The sequence below is a fragment of the Staurois parvus genome, unplaced genomic scaffold (assembly GCF_062004578.1).
Source record: "Staurois parvus isolate SC_StPar_1 unplaced genomic scaffold, SC_StPar_1.0 ptg000486l, whole genome shotgun sequence".
NCBI lineage: Eukaryota > Metazoa > Chordata > Amphibia > Anura > Ranidae > Staurois > Staurois parvus.
This window is the reverse complement of record NW_028318282.1, coordinates 2,747,122-2,773,033: the sequence shown is the minus strand read 5'-3', so window position 1 is coordinate 2,773,033 and position 25,912 is coordinate 2,747,122. Positions and strand designations below refer to the sequence as shown.

The window sequence follows — 25,912 nt, the reverse complement described above, 5'->3', positions numbered from 1 at the left end:
ACCACTGTAATGTCTATTGTTTACTGATAATATATCCCTCCCTATTTTACAATTTCAATAAAATGTTTGAACAAGAAAAGATGGAACGAGTCCAGCGACAGGACAGGGGAAATGACTGAAACATCAAAGGGATGAATAAGGTTTAAGAGGACAGTATTTTCAATACGAAGCCAAGATCAAGAACACAGAGACATGACTTTAACTAGTATGATGAAAGCTTAAAACTAGCCTTAGAAAATTCCAGCAGACGTAGTGGGGTTTATTTACTAAAGCTGGAGAGTCCAAAATCAGACTCTCTTCTGCATAGAAACCAATCGGCTTCCAGGTTTCATTGCCAAAGCTTCATTGAACAAGCTGAGGTTAGAAGCTGATTGGTTTCTATGCAGAAGGGAGTCTAATTTTGGACTCTCCAGCTTTAGTAAATAAACCCCAGTGTGTCAGTCAATTGTGAGTTAATTTAAACATAAACATAGATCTGTATTCGGTCAAAGAATTAAAAATAAAAAAGGAGCAGACTCGATGGATCACATGGGTTTTTTTTGCCATCAATCTTCTATGTTTCTTTGTATTTTTAAAAGCAAACTTCTTAAGGAAGATCTTATATGTTCTTAAAAAAAAAAGAAAGAAAATCACTTCTGAATAAAAAAGCAGTTCAAAAGTTATTTAGTAAACTGCTGCATATCAAAATTTCAAAATTTGATTGGTCACAAAGGTTTATATTACAAATGTTCAGGAAAAGGTTAAAATGTGGTTGTAAATGTTTTCTAGTTACTAGTGAAATAGATGAGATTATAGGAGGTTATAAACAGGAGAATCTGGTTTTTACTGCAATGAGCAATCAGAACTTCATATGTCCTTTATATCACCTGACTTGACCATCCGCTATTCAGTGTCAGGGGATCTTCCTTTTACCTCCTATGAGCACAGAGCTCTTATTAGCAGAGATAAATAAAATATCAGATAAAAATGATCCAATCACTAGCAATGCTGATTCTGGCCTCAACCTGTCTACTGATAGGATTCATGCCCCATACACAAGGAGATTATAGCACAATACGAGTCGTGTCCGTGGTATTCTGTGGTCATCCTGTTTATAGAGATATCACTGTCTGTACACATGGAGTACAATATTGGGGTGTCTACTCCATTATAACACTGTTCTTATAATTCTATATACTGGAGTTTTATAAAGTGAATATAAATGATTCCAATTAAAAGAAATTAGTTCCATTCATGTAGAGAATAGTTACATTCATTCCGGGGGGAGAAATTAATTTTCTGCTGGTAACATTCTTCTCTTCTTCTACAGTTTGATGTATAATCACCTGACAGACAGTTCCTGCCCCCACCTGGCTTCTGGAATAAGAAATAACCAGACACTGAGGACACTGAACCTGTCTGAGAACAATCTGGAGGGTCCTCATTTCAGTGATCTGATGGCAGCTCTGACAACAAGCCGGATAGAGGAATTACAGTGAGTATAACAAGACTGACTGAGACAATATTATGGGACAGTTTTATATATAAACCACATAAAAAAAAATGACAATGTCATCGACATGCATCTTATGACTCCATAATTATACAATCTGGGATTGTTGTCTAATTCTTGGATCTTATCACACTCTGTTATCAGCCATGAAATAATCTTTTCCTAAGGCCCTATTCACATCTGACCATAGTAGAAATGTGGACAGAAATGTGCATTTCTGCCTATGTTTCTTCACATGAGGGAAAAACACTCTAAAATGCATGACACACTTGTGGTGCCATTATTCCTTAATGACGCCGCTCGGATGTGAACAGGGCCATAGAATGTGTTAACCCCTTCCCTTCACATCTGCTATCTGTGAATGAACATTCTTCTAGACAGTGCCCACTCTGAGAGAACCTTTCTAAACATTTAAAATTTGCAGTTGCTGCACCCTTTGGAGATCATTCCATACCATATGGGGGAGTTACAGACTGTCTTGAGGGGCTGGAATATTTGATCTGTAATCACTCAGGGTGATTACAGGTCATATTCTGGTATTGGTTAACCCTTTCTCAGCCATCATAGCTATGGTTGGGCACCAATGTAGTTGAAAGAGAGTAAGCTGTGCGAGAGCTTGAGGATCTTGTAGGTGGGGCAGCAATTCACACAGTCAGGTGCAATGAGAAACTTGTATTGAAGTAATGCAGCAACAGTCACAACAAACCCACTGGGAAGTCTGCCCAACCAGGTGTACTCATGTTTTCCAGCAGCATGAATAGAGCACGAATAGAGCAGCTGGACTGACAGTATCTGTTAAGAGCTCTGCCCTCTGAGCCTGGTATGGATTTTAAAGGAAACCCCATGCCAAAAACAGCGTGGGCCCTCCAAAACCCATACCAGACCCTTATCTGAGCCTACAGGTCAGGAAAGGGGGGAACGAGGAAGCACCCCTTTTTTCTGAACCAAACCATGTGACCTTAACTTGGGGGGGTGGGCTTTAAGGCATTGGGTCTCTCCCTCCCCAAAAGCACATTGTCCCCATGTTGATGAGGACAGGGGCCTCTTCCTCAAATCCATAGGCTGTGGTTGTGGGGGTCTGTGGGTGGGGGGCTTATTGGAATCTGGAAATCACCTTTAACAAGGGGGGCCCTAGATCCTGACCGCCCTGAGTGAATGAGTATGGGGTACTCATTCACCAAAAAAAGTTGTAAAAGTGAGAAAAAAGAGTTTTTGACAAGTCCTTTATTCAACCCCCCTCCAAAATTTAAAATATTCCCTGAAGTAGATCCAATGTCAATCATGATGAGCGTCGACCCCCCTCAAAAAAAAAAAAGAGGCCTTCCCCTGATGCTGGCTCTGCAGCCTCCAGTAGGGCCATACTCATTCGCATAGGGGGGGTCAGGATCTGGAGGCCCCCTTCAAGATTCTGATAAGCCCCCGCCTGCAGATATTCAATATCAATGGGGCTGCCCCTTCACATTGATTATTTCTCGCAATGGCACCACTTATTTTGCAAGAAGGTGAGAAAATTCTGGATAAATTAGGCTCTTTTGGAGGCTGATGTGATCACCAGACCATCTTCTACATTATGGCCCTCTCCAATTTGGAATACACCATGTTCTATATGTGAAAGAAGAAGAGTTTATCGTGATGCTGGCTGCTTTTTTCTTTTATTTTAATGCTACAAGGCATTTATAACTGACTGGGTAGACTAATAAGACACTTCTCAGACTGGATCAAATTTTGGTTGTTTGTGTTCCATCTTTCCAGGTTTTTCTTCAGGTTTCATTTTTATTTACCTGATATTAACTTTTTGTTTTTGTTGGTTTACTTAATTGTAATGGTCTTTTTTTAAAGGCCTTATAATATGTTTTATATGGTTTTCTTACATTTATTTGAAGCTATCACTTTGGGTTTACTTGAGGCCTACACTATGTTATGCAAATATTGGTTTGCTACCTACTGGTTGTCTCATGTTCAGATGGCTGCTCTTCTTCTCTTAGATATTGCCCTTCTTTTTTATATTTTTCTTGCTTGGTACAGGCACTGTGAGGGTTTCCACTTTTCTTCTTCCTTGTATGTACAGTTGTGTTCAAAATAATAGCAGTCAGACATCACTAACCCGATCAATCACTGTTTTTGGTAGAAATTATATTTCTACATGGCAAATAATTTACTAGCAGGTGTAGTGGAGTTATAGAAATCCAACAGACCCAACAGTCATGACATGCATGCTGCTGATTCTGTGTAATTGAAAGGGGCATGTTCAAAATAATAGCAGTGTGGAGTTCTATTAGTGAGGTCATTCATTCTTTGAAAAACAGGTGGCAATTATTGCCCTTATTTAAGGAAGGAAGGCAGCAAATGTTGTACATGCTGGTTACAGTGCATTTCTCTCTGAAATTCTGAGGAAAATGGGTCGTTCCAGACATTGTTCAGAAGAACAGCATACCTTGATTAAAAAGTTGATTGAAGAGGGGAAAACATATAAAGTGCAGAAAATAATAGGCTGCTCAGCTAAAATGATCGCAAATGCTTTAAAATGGCAACCAAAACTTGGAAGACGTGGAAGAAAGCGAAAAACTACCATTCGAATGGATCAAAGAATAGCCAAAATGGCAAGGACTCAGCCAACAATCAGCTCCAGGAAGATCAAAGAAGGTGTAAAGTTACCTGTGAGTACTGTTACAATTAGAAGACGCCTATGTGAAGCCAAGCTATCTGCAAGAAGCCCCCGCAAAGTCCCACTGTTGAAAAAAAGACGTGCTGAAGAGGTTACAATTTGCCAAAGAGCACATTGACTGGCCTAAAGAGAAATGCGCAACATTTTGTGGACTGATGAAAGTAAGGTTGTTCTTTTTGGGTCTAGTGGGCGGAGACAGTTTGTCAGACGACCCCCAAACACTGAATTCAAGCCACAGTACACTGTGAAGACAGTGAAGCATGGTTACGCAAGCATCATGATATGGGGATGTTTCTCATACTACGGTGTTGGGCCTATTTATCGCATACCAGGGATCATGGATCAGTTTGAATACATCAGAATACTTGAAGAGGTCATGCTGCCTTATACTGTAGAGTAAATGCCCTTGAAATGGGTGTTCCAACAAGACAACGACCCCAAACACACCAGTAAACGTGCAACATCTTGGTTCCAGACCAACAAGATTGACGTTATGGAGTGGCCAGCCCAATCCCCGGATCTTAATCCAATAGAAAACTTGTGGGGTGACATCAAAAATGCAGTTTCTGAGGCCAAACCAAGAAATAGAGAAGAACTGTGGAATGTAGTCCAATCATCCTGGGCTGGAATACCTGTTCACAGGTGCCAGAAGTTTGGTGACTCCATGCAACACAGATGTACAGCAGTTCTCAGAAACAGTGCTTATACAACAAAATATTAAGTGATTCAAAGGAAAGCAAAATCTTCAAACGTTTTTCAGTTTATATAGTGAATGTTTGAGTTTGTAAAGAAGAATACAAACACTGCTATTTTTTTGAACAATCTAATATTCACTTTTCTTCAATTATTTTAGAGGAACAACACAAATTTGATATATTTTTCTTCATGTTTTGATTTGGAATAGAATGTGTAGTGTTCCCAATGCATTTGTGTGTATGGAAATAAAAGCTATTAGAAGGATTTTGAGCTTTATTCACTTTTTTCAACACACTGCTATTATTTTGAACACAACTGTATATGGTATTTTTCTTTACTTACATGACCATTACCTGTATATCCCATATGGTCAGGCTTTTTACATTAGAAACGCCTGGGAGCTAAGGTTATTTTATTGCAGGAAACCCACTTTGCTTCATCCAACCACTGTTTTCACAAAGAATGTAACCAGGTTTTTTTTACACCCTATTTAATGGGCATGTCTATAGAAACCTGGAAAAGAGATTTTTAATTTTTAAAGGGTTGACTACTGGTCACGAGGTTACTTTTGCCAGCGTTTATGCACCTTATGATTCTCAGGCTGCTTTTTTTCCTAATTTTTTTCACTTCTAGAACACTATTACTCTCTTTTTTCTGTTCATAGTATTTTCCATCATACCAAAAATAGTTTTTATTCATACTAAACTCTAATAATTGAATAATAAATTTTCTCTGTTTAATGTGTAATTCCATGTAATTCTTTAGTGCCCATTTGATCGCTCTAACCCCATCATCATGTTTTATACTGGTATAGTGCGAATTCACATCTATAGTAACCAGAAAAGAATCAGCTAAAGATGGGAAAATAGTGAATGATAAGGAGGGTAAATATCTTTTCCCTTCACACTGTAAAACACCTATAATCTATTTACCTAAACTGCATAAGAGTTTAATTAAACCTCCTGGAAGACCTATCATTAATGAGATAGGATCAATACATTCCAGGGTAGGTGAATATATAGATTTTTTTTCTTGCAAACAGTAGTTAAATTGATGGCATCTTATCTTAGAGATGGACAGGATATTATCAATTTAATTGAAAATATGACGGTATCACATGAGGTTTTTCTGGTTACTATAGATGTCAGTTTGCTCTATACCAGTATAAAACATGATGATGGGGTTAGAGCGATAAAATGGACACTAAAGAATTACACGGAATTACATATTAAACAGAGAACATTTATTATTCAATTATTAGAGTTTTAGTATGAATAAAAACTATTTTTGGTATGATGGAGACCACTACGAACAGAAAAAAGGCGTAGCCATAGGCGCAACATTTGCGCCCAGTTTGGCAAATATTTTCTTCTCAAAATGGGAACATACAGAAATGTTTAGGAGAGAATGGATAGGTTTAAAACTTTGGAGAAGGTATATTGATGACATTATGATGATATGGGAAGGCCCTTTAGATTCAACATATTGAGGAGAACCAATATGATTTGGGGTTTAGCTATAATATAGATACAGAATCGGTAAATTTTTGGGATTTAAGTATTTTTAAATATAAGAATAAGTTATACACTAAGACATATTTTAAGGAAACAGACAGAAATGGGTATATATTATAACCTGTAGCTGCCATCACCCCCAATGGATCCAAGGTATACCTAAGGGTCAATTTACTCAGATTATGAGGAATTGCTCAATACTAAGTGATTACATTGAGCAATCATATATTATTAAGGAAAGGTTTATACAAAAAGGTTATGACCCTGAAAAATTGGAAAAAATCTGATTTAAAATTAGTCATAGGTATTTGGGTGAAGGTAAAATTAAGAAAAATCAGGATTTGAAAATAGAGAAAGAGAAAAAGGTTGATTTATGCATTTATTTCTAGGTATAGCTGTCAATATGGAGTCCATTTTTAAAAAAATATTGGCCTATTGTAAAAAAGAATAAAATTTCGAAGTCTTTAATACCGGATAAACCATCATTTATTTAACGAAAAAACAAGAATCTCCGTAATTCATTAGTGAAAAGTGTGCTTTCTCCTCCCAGAAAAAGAAAAATGAAGATGTTCAATTTTAAAGGTTTTTAGCCGTGTAAAAAGTGCAATATATGTAGAATAACTGGTGCCAATATGAGAGTAATATCGGATTTCACCTCCTGTACTACTGGAAAAGTGTACAGCATTAATCAATTTATTACATGTTCCACTACATACAGTCAGGTCCATAAATATTGGGACATCGACACAATTCTAACATTTTTGGCTCTATACACCACCACAATGGATTTGAAATGAAACGAACAAGATGTGTTTTAACTGCAGACTGTCAGCTTTAATTTGAGGGTATTTACATTCAAATCAGGTGAACGGTGTAGGAATTACAACAGTTTGCATATGTGCCTCCCACTTGTTAAGGGAAATTAGACCTTTTGGATTTGCCAATTAGAGACACTCAGACCAAAAGGTCTAAATGTAGATTTTGGATTTAAATTGTTTTATCTCTAATATGTAATTGTAGTTGATTTAGGAATAATGTGAAGGGATAATAATGATTAATTATTGATTTCAGATGATTTTAGAAATATAAAGTAGAGAGAGTAAAGATCTAGGTTTGAGATATACAATAATTTTCTTAGGAAATATTTAATTATTATTTAATTATATGTAATATATAGTATATATAATATTTTAATGTACGGATGTAATATGATTTTAAGGGTATTTTATAATATTGTAAAACTTAAATTTTAAGGCTTAATAAGATTTAATAGTAGTTGGGTTTATTCTAGTGGGATTTAAATGATTGATCTAGTACTATTACATATGAGAGGTGTATTTATTTTTAACCACTAAATGGCATCTTTACTATGTTTATAATGTTTGTGATTTTAGTTTTTATAAATTAGGTTTATTGAATAATTTGTTTTAGTATATATGTGTTGGAAATGTAGAAAAATAGAGTAGTTAGGAGTTTGTTCTTTTTTTACCATTCAATAGAGCAGTGTATACCGGATATTACTTTATAGATCGAACATCGTTCTATGTGTATTAGACTGTATATCAGATTAATTTTGTTCCCCGCATAGTCTGTTTGTATTATATAGTGAATCGTAAGGGAATACGAGGTATATAAATAATAAAAGAAACGAGATAGGCTGGATGATCGTGGTAATGTGGGACTTTGTTTTCCCTTATCTTGAATGGCGGCGGAGGACTCACTGCCATTTAGGCAAACGGAGATAAAAATGGCTGCCGATCTAATGTACACACCCCTTGTGAGGAAGTCACAAAACGCATCAAGGGCCATGACGTTGCACGAGAAACGGAAGTAGCGGAGCGGCCATCTTAAGTGAGGGCACAATACATTTTCGGCATTCCATGAAGCTGCTCAAGGTGGAGTAATGGGAATATATGCGTTTTAAACACATTTTAAATGTAAGCATAATAATTAGCCACTTGCCGACCAGCCACTGTAGAAATACGGCGGCAGGCCGGCATGGCTGGGCAAAAGCACGTTTTAAAACATGCGTTTGCAAAACAGGTAGGGGGCGCGCCATCACCCTACCTGCACCGCTGATCCCGGACGCGGGTGTCAGTCGCCGGGTCATGGCCGGTCATTACCGGCCGTGTCCCGCCGATTAGCGGCAATCACTGACAGAGAGCAGTTCTGCAGTAACTCTGCTTTCTGTCAGTTCCCTGACAGCTCCTGACACGCTGATCGGGAGAGAAGAGTTTCTCTCCCGATCAGCGTGTCCCTGTGCAGTAAACACCCCCGCCCCCTAGTAAAACACTCCCCTCACACAGTTAACCCTTTCAGTGAATAAAAAAGTTAACCCCTTCCTCCCCAGTGCCATTTAGTAGTGTCAGTGGTTTTTTTTTTTGCACTGATCACTGTATTGGTGTCACTGGGGATATCAGTGACCCCAAGTCAGTTCCCCCCCAGTTTCAGAATGTCCGCCGCAGTCCTGCCATAAGTCGCTGATCGCCGCCATAAGTCACTGATCACCGCCATAAGTTGCTGATCACCGCCATTATTAGTATAAAAAAAAAATAAAAATCCGAGTATCTTTCCCACCATTTGTAAACTTTCACGTAAACCAATTAATTTACACATATTGTTTTTTTTTTAGCAAAGACATGTTGCAGAATGCATTTTGGCCAAAATTTATAATGAAATTAGATTTTTACATTTTTTTACTGGACATGTTTTATAGCAAAAAGTCCAAAATATAGTTTTTTTTTTTCTCAAAATTGTCAACCTTTTTTTTTTTATAGTGCAAAAAATAAAAAACGCACAGGTGATCACATACCACCAAAAGAAAGCTCTATTTGTGTGAAAAAAAGGACATAAATTTCATTTATGTACCATATTGCATGACCGCGCAATCATCCGTTAAACTAGCGCAGCGCTGTATAGCAAAAAAATGGCGTAAATTGCAGTATCTATACCATAGTTTGTAGACGCTATAACTTTCACACAAAGCAATCAATATACACTTATTGGGATTTTTTTTACCAAAAACATGTAGCAGAATACATTTTGGCCTAAATTTATAACCAACTTTGAGTTTAATATATATTTTATATAGCTGAAACTAAAAAATATAGTTTTTCTTAAAAAATTTTGGTATTTTTTTGTTTATAGCGTGAAAAATAAAAAGCGCACAGGTGATCAAATACCACCAAAAAAAAGCTCTATTTGTGTGAAAAAAAGGATGTAAATTTTGTTTGCGTGCAGCATTGCATGACCGCGCAATTATCAGTTGAATTAGTGCAGCGCCAAGTAGCAAAAAGAGGCCTGGTCAATAAGGGGGTAAATCCTCAGGAGGGCAAGTGGTTAAAGTCTGGATCTTTTGAATATCGAACATACTACACTATATGGCTATTATTTCTTTTATCTATGAATGACATGGAGAGAAATGAAGGCATGAATAGAAAGAAGGATTAACTTGGAATCTGAAGGTAATCCTATGGGATGTTTTCTAATGAAGTGAGGATCCACTGGATTACTATCTCTGGAGGCTTTTATAAATATTTATTTATGATAAGAGTATGTTATTCAGCCACTTAGATGTGTTTACAGAGGAATGTGTATATAGAAGTGCACACAGAGTGTTTCACTATTTCATGTGTTTTTTCACGTTTTTTGTGTGGTTTTTTTATTTGCCCAAAAAAGTTTTTTTGGATTTAATTATTATAAATATTATTTAATCACTGGTTTATTGAGGACACTACACTATCTAGTTTTTTCTTTTGGAGATACACGTCATTCTTGGAGGTACACTGTGATTATGAATCAGAACTAATGAAATAATGTTTAAATTTTTTGAATCTTTGGAGTTTTGGGAATTTTTCGCTGACACTAAAAAGGTTTAATTCTTAAAGTTGCTGGAGTATCCCACAGTTACCCTGAACCCATCCAGATTCAAGTTCTGCAATAAAGCGTCAGAAAAGCATACCCCTAGACTGATCACTGAGTCAAAACACTGTGACTGTGTGCCTGGCTTCTGGGGCATCTACTGGTAAAGAACCTAGGGACTTAAACAGAGGGCCCTTATGGGGGTGAGCTCTACCTGTTCATCAGAGATTTCCCTTTGAAAAGCTGCAGACGTTGCTATTAGTAACTGTTGGGAAAAATGAAAAAGGCTGTTCGTGGACTGATCAGTGTTTGGGTGGATGTGGGAGGATTACAGGAAGGCAGTCGTTATGGTGGAGGAGTGTTGTGTCACAGAGGAAACTGCCTGCTCTACAGACGGAGCTCCTGCCAGTGCAGGAGAATTTCCAGGTGGTCGGGAAGGAGTTAATATGTAGCGCCAATGGATTCTGCCTAGAGACAGGAGATGTTATTTCCCAGATACAGCCAATTGAGAAAGGTGGGAGCAGTCACTAGGCCATTTCTGGGTTTAGAGGAGAGAGACACCCATGGACAGAGCATTAACATGGCATACTGTACATTTGTTTCTTTGGGCATCAAGCGACCACCGGAGCAATGGGTGCCAGCCAATAATATCCAGATTGGCTGGCAGAGTCCACCCCAAGGATGGATAACCCTATATAGTAAAAACAGGGCAGAGCACATCTCTATTATATATGGGAGATGCCAGGGGGTTACAGTCAAGCTGCAAGGCTGGAGTAGGTGTGGTAATTGTGGAGAGGTATTACTAAATTTATTGCCAGGCAGCTTGTAGACCAATATCTTATGAGTAGACTGGGAGATGGACTATTGCATGGAGATGCTGGAACATACATCTAAGTTCTTTAACAGCACCAGTGAAGTGACAGAGCAGTCAATGGGGCTGAGACCAGTGGTCTTCAGTCACACGACTGTCTGCAGAAGGAGCAGGGAAATCCATCCATAAGGACATGGTAGTAGTTAAGAAAGTTGGATGTAGAGACCAAAAATAGTCAATCAACATTTGGGGGCTGGATGGAAAGATGGTTCAAGCCCTAATTCCTGAATTGTACCGCTGATGGAATAATTTGCTCCGTGCCACTCTGTACTTCACATACTCTTGATCCCTGCACTTTGTATGTTACTCACTCCTGACCTCTGACCTATTTACATTACACACTCCTGACCCCTGCACTTTATGCATTACCCACTGATGAAGTTTGAACTATGTATATTACCACTCCTGACCCATGCTTTCTGAACATTACCCACTCCTGACCCGTACTCTCTGTACATTAATATTATTATTCCTGACTCCTCACTGATGTACAGTGTACAGGGGTCAAGAGTATGTACGTGTGCAAGGGTAATGTACATTACCCAATCCTAACTCCTGAACTCTGACTCTTGCACACCATATTGTACCTACTCCTGAAACCTGCACTTTGTACATTATATATTCCTGACACCTGCATGTTGTACATTATATCCACTTGATTCTTGCACTCTTTGTTAATATATATTCTCTGTATGTTCATATATTCTTTGACCTCTATGCAAGTTTTAAACCCCTCCCACACCCAAATTTCTTCATGATGCACAGTGCACACTGCCTCCTACTTCTCCGCTGGCTACCTGCCTTTGGGCTGGGGTTTGGGGTGGTGGGGCTCAGGCCCTGGTCCTGTCAGGCTGTATGGGGCTCATGATTTCTAACAGAGGCCCTGGGGAAATATAGTGTTTAGTTCATGGAAACAGTGCTTGTATTTAATGTGGACGGAGAGGCGAACGTGCCTAAATTGGATTAACTCATATATACATACTTTTTGCACAATAATAAAGGTATTTATCTCCAGTCAGAATGTAAAGATAATCTGGTGTCCATGCTAAATAGATGTCCTGGAGTATGATGAGAAATAGTGTGTGAACATTCTGCTAAGAATTGATGACTCTTTACACCCTCTCTTCTAGGATCAATGACAACCACTTGTCAGAAGAAACAATAGAAGAATTGAGAAAGCTGGAGAATCTCTGTCCAAGACTGAAGATTACCGTGTACTGAATTCACAGAAGAGACTCTGTTACACCTATGAATGACGTTGGGAAATTGTTCTGGATGATGTGGAGAATAATATTTAGAAAGTACAGACCCTATAGGAGAATTAATCATCACAGATAAATTAATACACCCAAGACAGGAGGAGAAGGGATTGCATTTTGTTATAAAGGAGTTAAAATGATGGGAACACAGCCAGACTGATGGTTGGTTCCAATTGTCATCCCAGCCTTCATTTTACACATCTCCCTACAGCCCTTTAGCTGCTGGAGTCCTAGTTTTCAGAATGGAGTCAACCAATGTTTCACCAGTAACCCCAGTTTTCTCAGGGGATGAGAGAGCCAGGCTTATCAGGGAAATGCCAGGACAAGCTTCAGTCCTGGCTCTGTCCTCTATCATAGTGCTTTTGTATGATCCTGGGTGCATTGTGGACTAACCAGCCTTCCCACACTGACTGTTGACCACACAGACTAATCTCTGTAAGAGTGCTCTGAACTACTGTATGTGTGTTTGAAGCTGTGTACTGCAAGTCTTAGAGATGACTGTATTTTAACTTTTAGGCTCCACGTTCCTAACAGCTTTTTTTTTCTTTTTTTTTACTTTTTAATATTTCTTTTCCTATATACACTGTAAAAATGCAAATAAAATGCTAACTCTTCTAAACGCTACTAAAACACTAGTAAAAACTCTATTACCAGCATTTTCTATCCAGCATTTTGTGAGCTTAAAAAAACCACTAATGTACATGAAGCCTTACTGCTAAGAACTTGTCTGGTGATACGTATTAAAACAAATCAATTTATAATCTCCCTGTAATGTGATGATTCCTATCGAATAGCTACAGCTGTTAATACAATTATCGTGGCATTCTGGTGTTCATACTTACAGGGAGATTAATTCATTCTTGTTTTCAGTTGAGTGGAGGATTAGGGTTTTTGCTGAAGTATTATCTCATGAGAGGGTGTGCTCTCTGCTATTCTGGATTCTAATTGGTTAGCACCTGTGGGACATGAAAGAAAGATAAACTATGGTGATGAACAATATATGATAATATGAGTCAAGTGGGTGATGCTGAATGCAGAGTGTTCTATACTTGAGTGTGTTTCTAATGCAATAATAAGTCAACCTAGCACTAAATAATCTTCATTTCTGTGTATAGTGCATGGTAATATTCATACAGGGGTCAGCCATGTCTGTAGAATCTTCTTCCTGCAATCATTTAGAGTGGTGGTCCTCAAACTATGGCCCTTGGGTCAGAACTACCTCATGCGTTCAGAACTTTTTCCACCTTTAATGTAACCTATAAACTGTACAACTCAATTGAAAAACAAACTGAAATCTTTTAGGAGATGAAAGTTTTGGAATGGACAAGCCAGAGCCCAGACTTGAATCTGATCGAAAATCTGTGGGGTGATCTGAAGAGGGCTGTGCACAGGAGATGCCCTCGCAATCTGACAGATTTGGAGTGTTTTTGCAAAAGAAGAGTGGGCAAATATTGCCAAGTCAAGATGTGCCTTGCTGATAGACTCATACCCAAGAAGACTGAGTGCTGGAATAAAATCAAAAGGTGCTTTAACAAAGTATTAGTATAAGGGTGTGCACACTTATGCAGCCTTATTATTTTAGTTTTTAATTTCTTCCCTCCACCTAAACAATTTCAGTTTGTTATTCAACTGAGTCGTACAGTTTATAGGTTACATTAAAGGTGGAAAAAGTTCTGAAATGATTTATCTGTGTCTAATTTTTTTACATCACAGAAACCTGACATTTTAACCCGGGGTATGTAGAGTTTTTATATACACTGTACTTTAGCCCATATTGTTGGGCAGTGACCTCTTGCCTGCTAGTGCCTGTCTAGTTCCAGGTGTGACATCATCCCATTACTGGAGGAGCAGTCTGAGATGTAGAGAATATTCAAGGGAAAATGACCACTGAACAACAATGCTGGAGACAAGAGTGAGCTTTATTTTTACATACTCACTTTAGTCTCTTAATTATCATCCAACTCACTATATTCTATAAATCTTCACTTTTAACACTTTTTTATTTATATGCTCCAAAACAATAATTCAGGCTGCACAGATCATTGTTTCCTTCCTTTCCGGTCAGTTTTACTGCCATTTTTCTTGCTCCCTCCATGTAATATATTTCATGTAATTGGGCCATTTTTCATGTATGTATTGATTAAGTTAATATTATTTTAAATAATGTTAAAATAGACTATATCCTCAATTTTATTCTAAACGATTGCAATAATCCTTTTGCCAGATGATAAAAAGGACACCACTGAGCGTAGAGTAAGATTTATTATATACAAATTACAGTATGTACATAGTTTTGTGCTGGGACAACAGTTATCCTCATTACACTTTACCCTCTAGCAATAGTAAAATTGGTTTCATTTACGTATGTGGATTGCTATATACAGGTACTAGTCATTTTAAATAAATATATTAATAGAAAATGTTATAAATAAATTATACTTTTGAATAAATATTTATTTTTATTAAATTGTGCTGTCTCCTACATGTTTTATATGACAATTCCATATCTGGAATGTTTTTGTTATTTTTTTTTTGCAACAATTTAAATACACTTCCAAGCAAGATTATAATTTTTTTTTCTAGGTGCTCCTAAACACTTATCCAGAAATGTGTAAATAGGTATAGTTGATCCATCTGCACCACATCCCTGTTTCAATAGACAAAAATTAATGAAGAAAAGGTCGGTGGGATTTTTTTTTGGGGGTGCAAAAATTCCCCTAGGATAAACATACACAAAAATCCAGAGATATAAAAAAATAATCAATCTTTATTAGAAAGTATGTAAAAACACAGATACATTTTTCTCTAATTATAGAACTATCACCATCCATAAGTGCAACCAACCCCAAACCACCTTCCTTGAAATTATGAGATGATCTAATAACTGTAAACTTATATGATGTTTGATGTTTTTGGAAGGTGGCTAAGAATGCATTTCGATGGCTAGGCTTCTTCAGGGGTCAAGCATGAAGAAGAAAAGAGCATTGCATTGCAAGTTTATAAAAACCCATAAGAGTATTCACAAAACAATATTATTGCTATGTATATACATTTCACCAAAAATCAGCTTATTTAAATCCATATAACTATAGCGTATCATTATAGTGACAGAGTTACCTATGTTGGTAGCTGTTTGCCTTAAGTAGGCAACACACAGGGTAGGGAGCCAAGAGACAAGGTTGGAGCAATGGACACTCGGCCCGAGCCACACTAGGAGGCCAGAAGATGATACAGATGATAGTGGGGGGTGGGGGGGACACATTCAAACACCTAAAAGTATTTTCCTATGGAGAATATATGCCTAAACTAATTACTGCACTTAATTTTAGACCAGTTACTTAACATATCCACCCACTTAATGGGGTGCCATAGCTCAATACATACCCAACACCTTATTGAGAGTATTTAATGCCTGAAGAGGGAGACTGTACTGCTGAGATGGACATCCATCCAATCATAGGAGGGAAAACAGTCTTTCCAGGTGTGAGGATCAGAATGATTGATTAAATATCATAAATGGAATTTTAGAACGGCAAGAAGGAAATAATCTCAAACAGAATTTGCATATGGCAGCACAAGCATACTCCTCTAGAAGTAATGTAAATGCAGACAGTCCAAGACATCTAAAAGTAAAACTTACAAATACAGGAAGATCAATCATAAATGTCTTGACCATGGGCCTGTAGAAGAGCCAACCACCATCACAACACACTGCGCCATAGCATCTATCACATACCTCAGTCTACAATGGCACCTATTTTTTCCCAGTAAACTTCTGCACCAGTCAACACACCCTGAACACCAATGCTTATATAGAGGGATTGATACAACTCCCCTCAAAGAACTGCCAAATGGTGACATTCCAACACCGGAGTGAACTGGCACAAGGGGACGTGTCACCGTGCATACGCAAAACCTGATGGCGCCCGTCATGACATAAAATTCCACCACTCATGTCCAAACGCTGCGCCAGGTCATGACGTACGTGCATGGTGGTGGAGTGGTGGGAGGAAGGGCCGAGTTATACCCATGACACCTCCTCCATCTTGACACCCACCCCCAGGCTCACCCACACAATGGCAACTTATGGGGACAACAAGGGCAGGCCATCTATAAATAGGCGGCAACCATGGGAAGACACAGCAATAACCTCCTCGCCCCGCCAAGATTCTTCCTCCCTTGTGAGCCCCATGACAAAGACAACCAGCTAATCAGAGGCGTAATAAGTACCTAAGGCACATTACCACTTCTCAAACACAGTATTCTATATTGTATATTGCTTGTGGAATGCTCTTTTAAATTATTGTTTTAATTTCTTACAATTATTGTAATGATTGCATGAGTGTGGGCATCCGATTGTTCATTCTTTATTTCTTTTTGATATATATATAACACTTTTAGTAAATGCCGTTTGTGCATTTTTTTAGTTTAAAACAAGAGGGCTTTGTTTTTTTCAGAGCTTAAATTGCTGTTAAGCTGCTCATTGATTTGGGCCAGGCACTTTGATCTTTCCGCTTACTGGTAATAAACATGGATGCTGCGTGGTGCCTCTTACCGGCCATTTCCCCCTATTGATGTCTACTACAACTAAATGTGTTGAGTGGGGTCAACAGAAGTGACAACATCATGCATGCCAATACCAGAAGCAGGACCACATGGAGACAATTACCGATCAGATGCTTACAGTGCGATGTTGCCTTTTTGGCTAGGTGTTTATGTGAGTGCACACTTTTAAATATTTTAATACATTACATGGTTTTAATCTTACTACACTATGTGAGTTCTCCTCTCTGTATGTCATTGTCAATGGGGGCTGTTGGAGTGCCCACAATATGATGTATGTGGGGACTTATGTAGACTGAGCAGTTGTAATAATTTCAGCGCATATCATATCATTTTCATATCATCAAGGAGTAACTGATGGGTTTAGAAGCACTGTTCCAGGGAGGTTTGGGCTTCTGTTAAGGCTGAAACCTAAATGTTATGCCTAAATTGTTAAACGGAAGCAGAGGCATGCTCTAGGTTTTCCACACTGGAAGTAGTGTGATTTAGGTTTGAGCAAAGAATCTCCCTTTGAAGGCCTGCATTAATTTTTTCCATTTTTAGTCTATATCTTATTTAGTGGAAAGCCTGTTTAGGATTGTCCCCAGCTTTCTGCTTTCCATGGATCTTAAACAAGACCTATAGTAGGAGACTAGGGAATTTCATCAGAAGGCAGAGAATGGTTCTCGTATTCCTCTATCAGTGGAGTGGCCATGCTCAGCAATGGTACCGTAACCACAGGGCTAGCTGGAGCTGGTGGAAAAGCCTCATGGTGTTGTCATGGAAGACAGTGGACTGGGAAGATAGTTACATAGTTTGGCTAAAAAGAAGACCATCCAGTTCAACCATAGGAAAAAAAAAATTATAATCCTATACCCACAGTTGATCCAGAGAAACTCACCCCCCCCAGCAAAGCCTATAAATGTTAGTATCCAGTTATATTCTGTGTGAAAGAATCCAGGCCTTTTTTGAAGCAATCCACTGAGCTGGCCAGAACAAACTCTTGAGGGAGTCTATTACACATTTTCACAGCTCTCACTGTGAAGAAACCTTTCCATGTTTGGAGATTAAATTTCTTTTCCTCCAGACAAAGAGTGCCCCCTTGTCCTCTGTGTTGACCTCAGGGTGAATAACTCTACACCGAGTTCACTATATGAACCACTGATGTATTTATACATGTTGATCATATCCCCCCTTAATCTCCTCTTCTCAAGAGAGAATACATTTAGTTCCTGTAATCTTTCCTCATAGCTGAGCTCCTCCATGCCTCGTATCAGTTTAGTTGCCCTTCTCTGTACTTTCTCAACTTCCCCAATGTTCTTTTTGTGAATTTGTGCCCAAAACTGAACTGCATATTCCAGATGAGGTCTTACTAATGATTTGTACCGGGGAAATTATATCTCTCTCTGGAGTCTATACCTCTTTTAATACAAGAGAGGATTTTGCCCGCTTTAGAAGCCTCAGCTTGGCATTGCATGCCATTATTGAGCTTGTGACCTACCAGAACCCCCAGATCCTTCTCCACCATTGATTGATTCCCCCAGTTGTACTCCCCTAGTATGTATGATGCATGCATATTCTTAACCCCCAAGTGCATAACCTTACATTTATCAACATTAAATCTCATTTGCCACATAGTTGTCCAATTACACAGAGCATTGAGGTCGGCTTGTAAGTTGGAGACATCCTGTAAGGACATTATTCCACTGCACAGCTTGGTGTCATCTGCAAAGACTGAAATGGGAGTTTTAATCTCAGACCCTATATCGTTTATAAATATATTAAAAAGTAAGGGTCCCAACACTGAACCTTGGGGTACCCCACTGATGATCCCAGACCATTCAGAGTATGAATCATTAACCACTACTCTCTGAATACGATCTTTTTGCCAGTTTTCTATCCATTTACATATGGATTTTCCAAGTCTGTAGACTTTACCTTACACATTAGCCTTGTGTGGGGAACTGTGTCAAACGCTTTTGCAAAATCCAAGTATACCACGTCCACCACCACCCCTCTGTCCAAGTATGCCACGTCCACTGCTACCCCTCTGTCCAATGTTTTGCTCACCTCCTCATAAAAAGAAATCAGATTTGTTTGACAACTTCTGTCTTTCATGAATCCATGCTGTCTGTTGCTTACAATATTTTTTCCAGAAAGAACTCATCTATGTGGTCTTTTATTAAACTCTCCAGTATCTTCCCAACTATAGAAGTTAAACTAACAGGTCTGTAATTACTTGGTAAATATTGTGACCCCTTTTTAAATATTGGCACCACATTGGCCGTACGCCAGTCCAGTGGTACTATGCCAGTCATTAAAGAGTCCCTAAAAATTAGAAACAATGATTTTGAAATGACAAAGCTCAACTCTTTAAGGACTCGTGCGTGTATGCCATCCGGTCCAGGTGCTTTATTCACCTTTATTCTGTCTAAATATTTTTGGATCATATCAGTTGTGAGCCAATGTGGATCATCTGGAGCTGTGTCAATACCATGCCCACTATGGACAAGAGCTCCCCCATGCTCCTTTGTATATACAGAGCTGAAGAAGGTATTAAATAAATTTGCCTTCTCTTTGTCCCCAGTCACCCACTCTCCCACTCTAGATTATTTTGTAAAGGGCCTACATGCTCGGACCAGACCTTTTTACTATTAATATATTTGAAGAATTTTTTGGGGTTGGTCCTGCTATCTTTTGCAATCTGTGGTTCGTTTTCAATTTTTGCAGCCTTTATTTCCTTTTTGCATATTCTGTTATATTCTTTGTAATGTTTAAACTATGTAGTGTTCCTTCATTTTTATATTAAATAAAAGCTCTTTTCTTATTATCTATAGCCTTTTTAACTTTGGCCGTAAGCCACGTAGGTTTGATTTTTAGCCTTTTAAATTTGTTGCCCATGGGAATATATTTTTCAGTGTGTTCACATACAGTCTTTTTGAAGAACTCCCATTTCTGTGTTGTGTTCATCAATGCCAATATTCCCTCCCAGTCTAAGTCTTGGAGAGCAGCTCTCAGCCTTGGAAAATTAGCTCTCTTGAAATTGAGCATTTTTATTTTTCCCGTATGTGCTTGCTGTTTAAAGATGGTGCATTAAAAAGGGCTGCTGGGCCACTCTGGGACAGTCTGCCTGTGGATGGCCAAAGAAGTTATGTATAGAACCAGCTGTTGACTTGGAACAAGTCCTGGAGGGCTTGTTCTTTCTTGATATGGGAAAATCATGCTGTAATATTGTCAGCTGAGGCAGGATGATGTGAGATTCTGCAGCGTTTGGAGAAAGCGTGACTTCATTTTGCTATTGCAATATCCCCATATATCATCATTACACATCTTGCCCCTCCCCTCCTTTTTTTTTTTTTTTTTTACACTTTTTCTATGCCCAATGCTTTCTCCTTTAGATAATGCATCACATTCTACCACAACTAATGTCACTTGGCAGGGTCCCTTTCCTTTTTTCAGCAATACCCCTGCGCTCGCTTAGGGAATGTTTTTAAGTGGTGATGCCCAAATTTGACCTCTACATACACTGCTCAAAAAAATGAAAGGAACACTTTGAAAACACATCAGATCTCAATGAGGAAAAATATCATGCTGGATATCTATACTGATATGGACTGGGTAATGTGTTAGGAACATAAGGATGCCCCATAGTTTGATGGAAATGAAAATTATCAACCTACAGAGGACTGAATTCAAAGACAATCAGACAAAGAAAATTTTATAGGCAGCATAAGGTTCTGCACAGCTTCTCTAGACCCTTTCACGTCTGTCACATGTGCTCAGGGTGAACCTGCTCTCATCTGTGAAAAGCACAGGGTGCCAGTGGCAGACCTGCCAATTCTGGTGTTCAATGGCAAATACCAATTGAGCTCTATGGTGCCAGGCAGTGAGTGCAGAGACTGCTAGAGGATGTCGGGCCCTCAGGCCACTTCCATTAAGTCTGTTTCTAATTGTTTGGTCAGAGAAAATCTCACCAGTGGCCTGCTGGAGGTCATTTTGGAGGGCTCTGGCAGTGCTAATCCTGTCCCTTCTTGCACAAAGGAGCAGATAACGGCCCTGCTGATGGGTTAAGGACCTTCTATGGTTCTGTCCAACTCCCCTAGAGTAAGAGTAACTGCCAGTCTCCTGGATCTCCTCCATGCTCTTGAGACTGTGCTGGGAGATACAGCAAACCTTCTGGCAATGGCACGTATTAATGTGCCATTCTGGAGGAGTTGGACCGCCTGTGCAACCTCTGTAGGGTCCAGGTATCGCCTCATGCTACCAGTAGTGAAACTGATCCTAGCCAAATGCAAAACTAGTGAAAAACAGTCAGAATAAATGAGTAGGGAAAAAATGTCAGTGGCCTCCACCCGTAAAAACCATTCCTGTTTTGGGGTCATCTCATTGTTTCCCATCTAGTGTACCTGTTGTTAATTTCATTAACACTAAAACAGCTCAAACTGATTAACAACCCCCTCTGCTACTTAACTGACCAGATCAATGTCCCAGGAGTTTAACTGACTTGATGCTATACTCTGATTAAAAATTGTTCCTTTACATTTTTTGGGAGGGAGTGAACAAGGCCACAGTTTATATACACTGCTCAAAAATATTAACGTTTACCTAATTTGTTGGGTTATATGTTAATAATCTGAACACTGAAAAAATTGAATAGAAAAATGTACAGTAAAATATCTTTTTAGCATTTAAATGTTTTGGTATTGGATAAAATCTAATTGATTTAATCATCAACACTGTGTTGAATACCTTAAAAGTGTGTCTTTGGATTTTTTTTCAAATTACTCTATATTGGGGATGTGGAACCTCTACTATATTAGTTTTATAGTACAAAGGAAGGTGGGCTAAGTATAGTAAAAAAAAAAAAAAAGACATGGGGATCTGGGCAATGCCATTGAGGTAAAAAAACATAGCAGGATCCTCTTAATGTGACTTTGAGGGCGAAATGGAAAAACACCAATTTCATGCCTGAGGTGCATTAAGCTGTATGTGGTAATATGGAACAGTATGAAACAGTATTGTGGTATAATTTTGGATGTGCAGTTGAAGCCCTCAACTTTGTACAATTTGATCAGTGACACTGGAAAAAAAAAACATACACATTGAGCCATCAATGCTACCAGAGTATGGCATAACCTGGGGGAACCTTGTATGCACACAGCTTTGTTTCCACTGAACAAATGTGCATAATGGAAAATAATGAAAAACTAGTCCAATACTGAACACAACCTAATGTATCCAGTATTTTCCATTCTATAAATGAGGATATACAATATAATGAAATTCAAGAAAAAAACAAAAAAGTAAAACATGGTTTGCATCAGAGTGGTTTATTAAAACTAGTCAGCAATCATCTTCGCTTGTTATGTTTTCCCATTAGGGTTATCCAATCATTATACTTTAGATATGTCAATTTTACACATTTGTGAGGTTGGGAGATAAAGAGACTTGCTAGTCAGAATAGAACGGAAAGGTAGAAAAAAGTGAAAAGGGAGGAAAAATGGTGTACAATATCTTCTGGTACAAAGAACTTAAAAGTCTTTGAAGGTCTTTGCAAACCAGACTTGCCCAATACAGTCTCAATGCATAGACAAGGCAAAAAGCCCTGTAACAGCAGTTGTTACCTGTAAAAGCAGTGCTTTTTTTTTAGCATGGTGCAATGCAATCTTGCAAAATAACAGAATGAAATGACCCATTGTGGCATTTCAATACAATTCTAATGAAAAGAAGGGTAAAGAGTGATGCACTGTTTGGCTACTCTGCATTCAGATCGCACACCATTGGCCATGCTGTAGTGCACATTGCTGTTGTGAACCAGCACTAAAATGTGATTATTATGTGAATGTGATCTTTTGAAGTGTCCCGAGTGACTTTTTTAAAACATTTTTTACTTCAGTATTCCTAAGAGTGTAAATAAAGGGGTTTAGCATTGGAGTGACAACAGTGTACATAAGCGAAAGGAATTTATCATAATAGCTGCCTTTTGGCCTGATATAGACAATAATAATGGTGCCATAGAACAGACAGACTACAATGAGATGGGAGGAACATGTAGAAAATGCCTTCTTTTTCCCTGCATTGCTGTCTATCCTTAGCACTGCTTTTATTATTGTAATGTAAAAAACTACTATCATAGTAAAGGGAAAGACAACCGCAGGTATGGCTGCCAACATAGTGACAAAATTACTGATCATTGGGTCACAACATGCCAAATTCTGAAGTGTAGCCAGGTCACAGAAATACTGATCAATATTATTAGGACCACAGTACTCCAGGAAAGCTGTAAAAATGACAGGTATAAATGAAATAATGAACCCAGCCATCCACGGAAGAGCACCTAACACACAGCAAAACCTATAGTTCATAATTGATGAATAACGCAACGGATTGTTAATTGCCAAGTATCGATCTAAGGCCATCAGTGCAAGAAGAAAGCATTCTGTTTCTCCTAAAGCATGTAAAGCATACATCTGTGTAAAACAGCCAGTCACAGATATCCTATAATCAGTCTTGGCAAGAATGTACAAGAGTTTTGGGGTAGTTACTGAAACACACATAATTTCCGAAATGGCAAATATGGTAATGAAGAAATACATTGGGATCTGAAGAGCTTTACAGGTTGTAACTAATACAATAATAATAAGGTTTCCAATGATACATACGATGTAGGCTAATAGAACCGCATAAAAAATTACACTATGGTATTTAATAAATCTGGAAAACCCCACAAGATGGAACTCCATCACTGTACTCTTGCTAATATTGTGCATTTTTGACTTAACAAAACCTGGGGAACACAAAGAAATGTTGTTAGTTGATATTTAACATAACACTGATAGTCATTGACAAAGAAATCTGATTATCCTTTCACAATCTGTACATAAACTGCTCAGTCAGGAGAGCTTCTCAGTGCTACAGTGTCAAGGCACCTCTTTTATGTCCCTTGCCAGTAGCTCATAAGCTTTATGATTTTCATGTGATTTCTACAGGATTCTTTGTATCATGTAACAATCTTCTACACTGGTACTTTATCTTTTTTTTAAATTAAATTTAGGCATTAAAGAATAGGCACAAGGGTCCTTGTTTAGCAGACATCAATGGGCCCGCTACCATAACCTTTCAGCGTGGCAGAGGTTAATAGAACTAAGGGTTCTGTCACAGGCACTTATCAAGAGTACTCATCTATGCCCACCACATTCACCCAGTTCTACAATCATAGAAAGCCATACTATAGAATGAAACACATTCTATGAAGGTAGAGGGTAGACCTTTCAATCATCCACCTGTCCTTTATTCCTAAATTCTGCTTCATTCATAGAAGTGGTAGTAGCAGCTTCTGTGAATAAAGGAACTGGGTGGAAAGAGTGGGTGTGTTTGGGAACTCTTGATAAGTGCCTGTGACCCTGCTGCACCAGAAGATTATGGGGATGGGGAGCATCCGAGGTTGATGTTTAGAAGTTTACATGCTACTCTTTTGCCTGTGAGCACTGAGTATTTTTAAGGTCCAACTGAAAAACTGACTGGTGAGGAAACATAATAGCAATACTTATTTACAATTTACAATTCAATTTCAATTCATTTCAACATAATCTAATTCATAATACTTTTATGCATTCTTTATCAACATCTGAGAAGGTAGTGATGAAAAGAGCTTGATTCTGAAAATTGGATTGGACATTACATTTGGACCAGATTTCATGTATTTGGATATTCGTAGTCAAATCTAAATTGCCTTTAGTCTTTAGCTATTGACTCAGCAGATAGTTGGTGATTTCTGCATACTGTGCGCTTCAGCATGCTCTGACCCCTCTCTGTCATTTTATATGTGGCCTATCACTTGGTGGCTGAGTTGCTGTTGTTCCCAGTTGCTTCCGCTTTGTTATAATCCCACTAACAGTTGACCGTGGAATATTTAGTAACAAGGAAATGTCACGGATGGACTTATTGCACAAGTGGCAACCTATCATGGTACCATGCTTGAGTTCTCTGAGCTCCTGAGAGCAACCCATTCTTTCACAAATGTTTCTAGAAGCAGTTTGGATGCCTGGGTGTTTGATTTTATACTCCTGTGGCCATGGAGGTGATTGGAACACCTGAATCCAATGATTTGGAGGGTGGGTCCAATACTTTTGGCAATATAGTGTATATATAATAAAAGAACAGCATCAAGGTATCAAAAAAGGTATACACAGAACCCACATTTTTTTATGGCTCAACCACAGCTATCTTATACATAAGATGCATATATCTACAGTACTTACCCCATACCATGGATCCATCAAATTTATATATATCATACAGTTGTGGTCATAAGTTTGCATCCCCTAGCAGAAATTGTGAAATTTTGGCATTGATCTTGTACATATGACTGATAAGGCCAAAAAAACTTTTATTTAAAGATAGTGACCATATGAAACCATTTATTATCACATAGTTGCCTGGCGAACTACAAAGTCACCTGTTGAAAGCTGTGCTTAGATGGCAATGGATACATTCTGGATCCTACCAAATCAAGGCTCTGATCTTAGTTCTGGCTGGAAGCCTCATTATATGTGTATTGTCTCATTTGAGAGTATATTAAGTGTGTTTTAAATGTTTTTAATATATTGAGGCTTTGTATTATCGAGGGGGTTGGTATGTGGGTGTGATGTTTTGTTTTAAAAACATAATTCACAGTATCCTTGTAGGACAAATCTTTTTGTAAAGGGATTTTCTGGTGCATTTGCATAGAATTTAGTTGTCCATGGCATGCATGATGCAAGACCCATGGCATAGATGCAATAGTGCTGATCCTAGTACTGTATGTTGGCTAGTTGGCTAAGTACATAGTGACAAAACATAGGGAAACCCTGTCAGTATTATTACTAACCCCTACCCCTAACCTTTACTAACATTTTAATAAGAATGTAAGCCCCTACATTGGAAAGTAGTCTTTATCTATGCTCTTTTGTGTTTGGTTATAATGTTGCAAACTCTAAAAATGTGCATTACGTTTTGGTCGACCAGGGGAAT

General features: G+C 38.3%; 1 protein-coding gene across 1 annotated transcript in view; it reads left to right on the top strand.

Annotated features, from left to right (window-relative positions):
- Positions 1-14,825, top strand: part of LOC149452290 (NACHT, LRR and PYD domains-containing protein 3-like) — a 92,271-nt gene extending 77,446 nt beyond the window's left edge. The window contains exons 11-12 of the mRNA XM_089689586.1: positions 1,310-1,474; positions 12,230-14,825. Of these exons, the coding sequence (XP_089545712.1) occupies positions 1,310-1,474; positions 12,230-12,320 (256 nt within the window). The 3' untranslated portion in view covers positions 12,321-14,825. The remainder of the gene's footprint in view (positions 1-1,309; positions 1,475-12,229) is intronic.
- Positions 14,826-25,912: the final 11,087 nt, after the last annotated feature.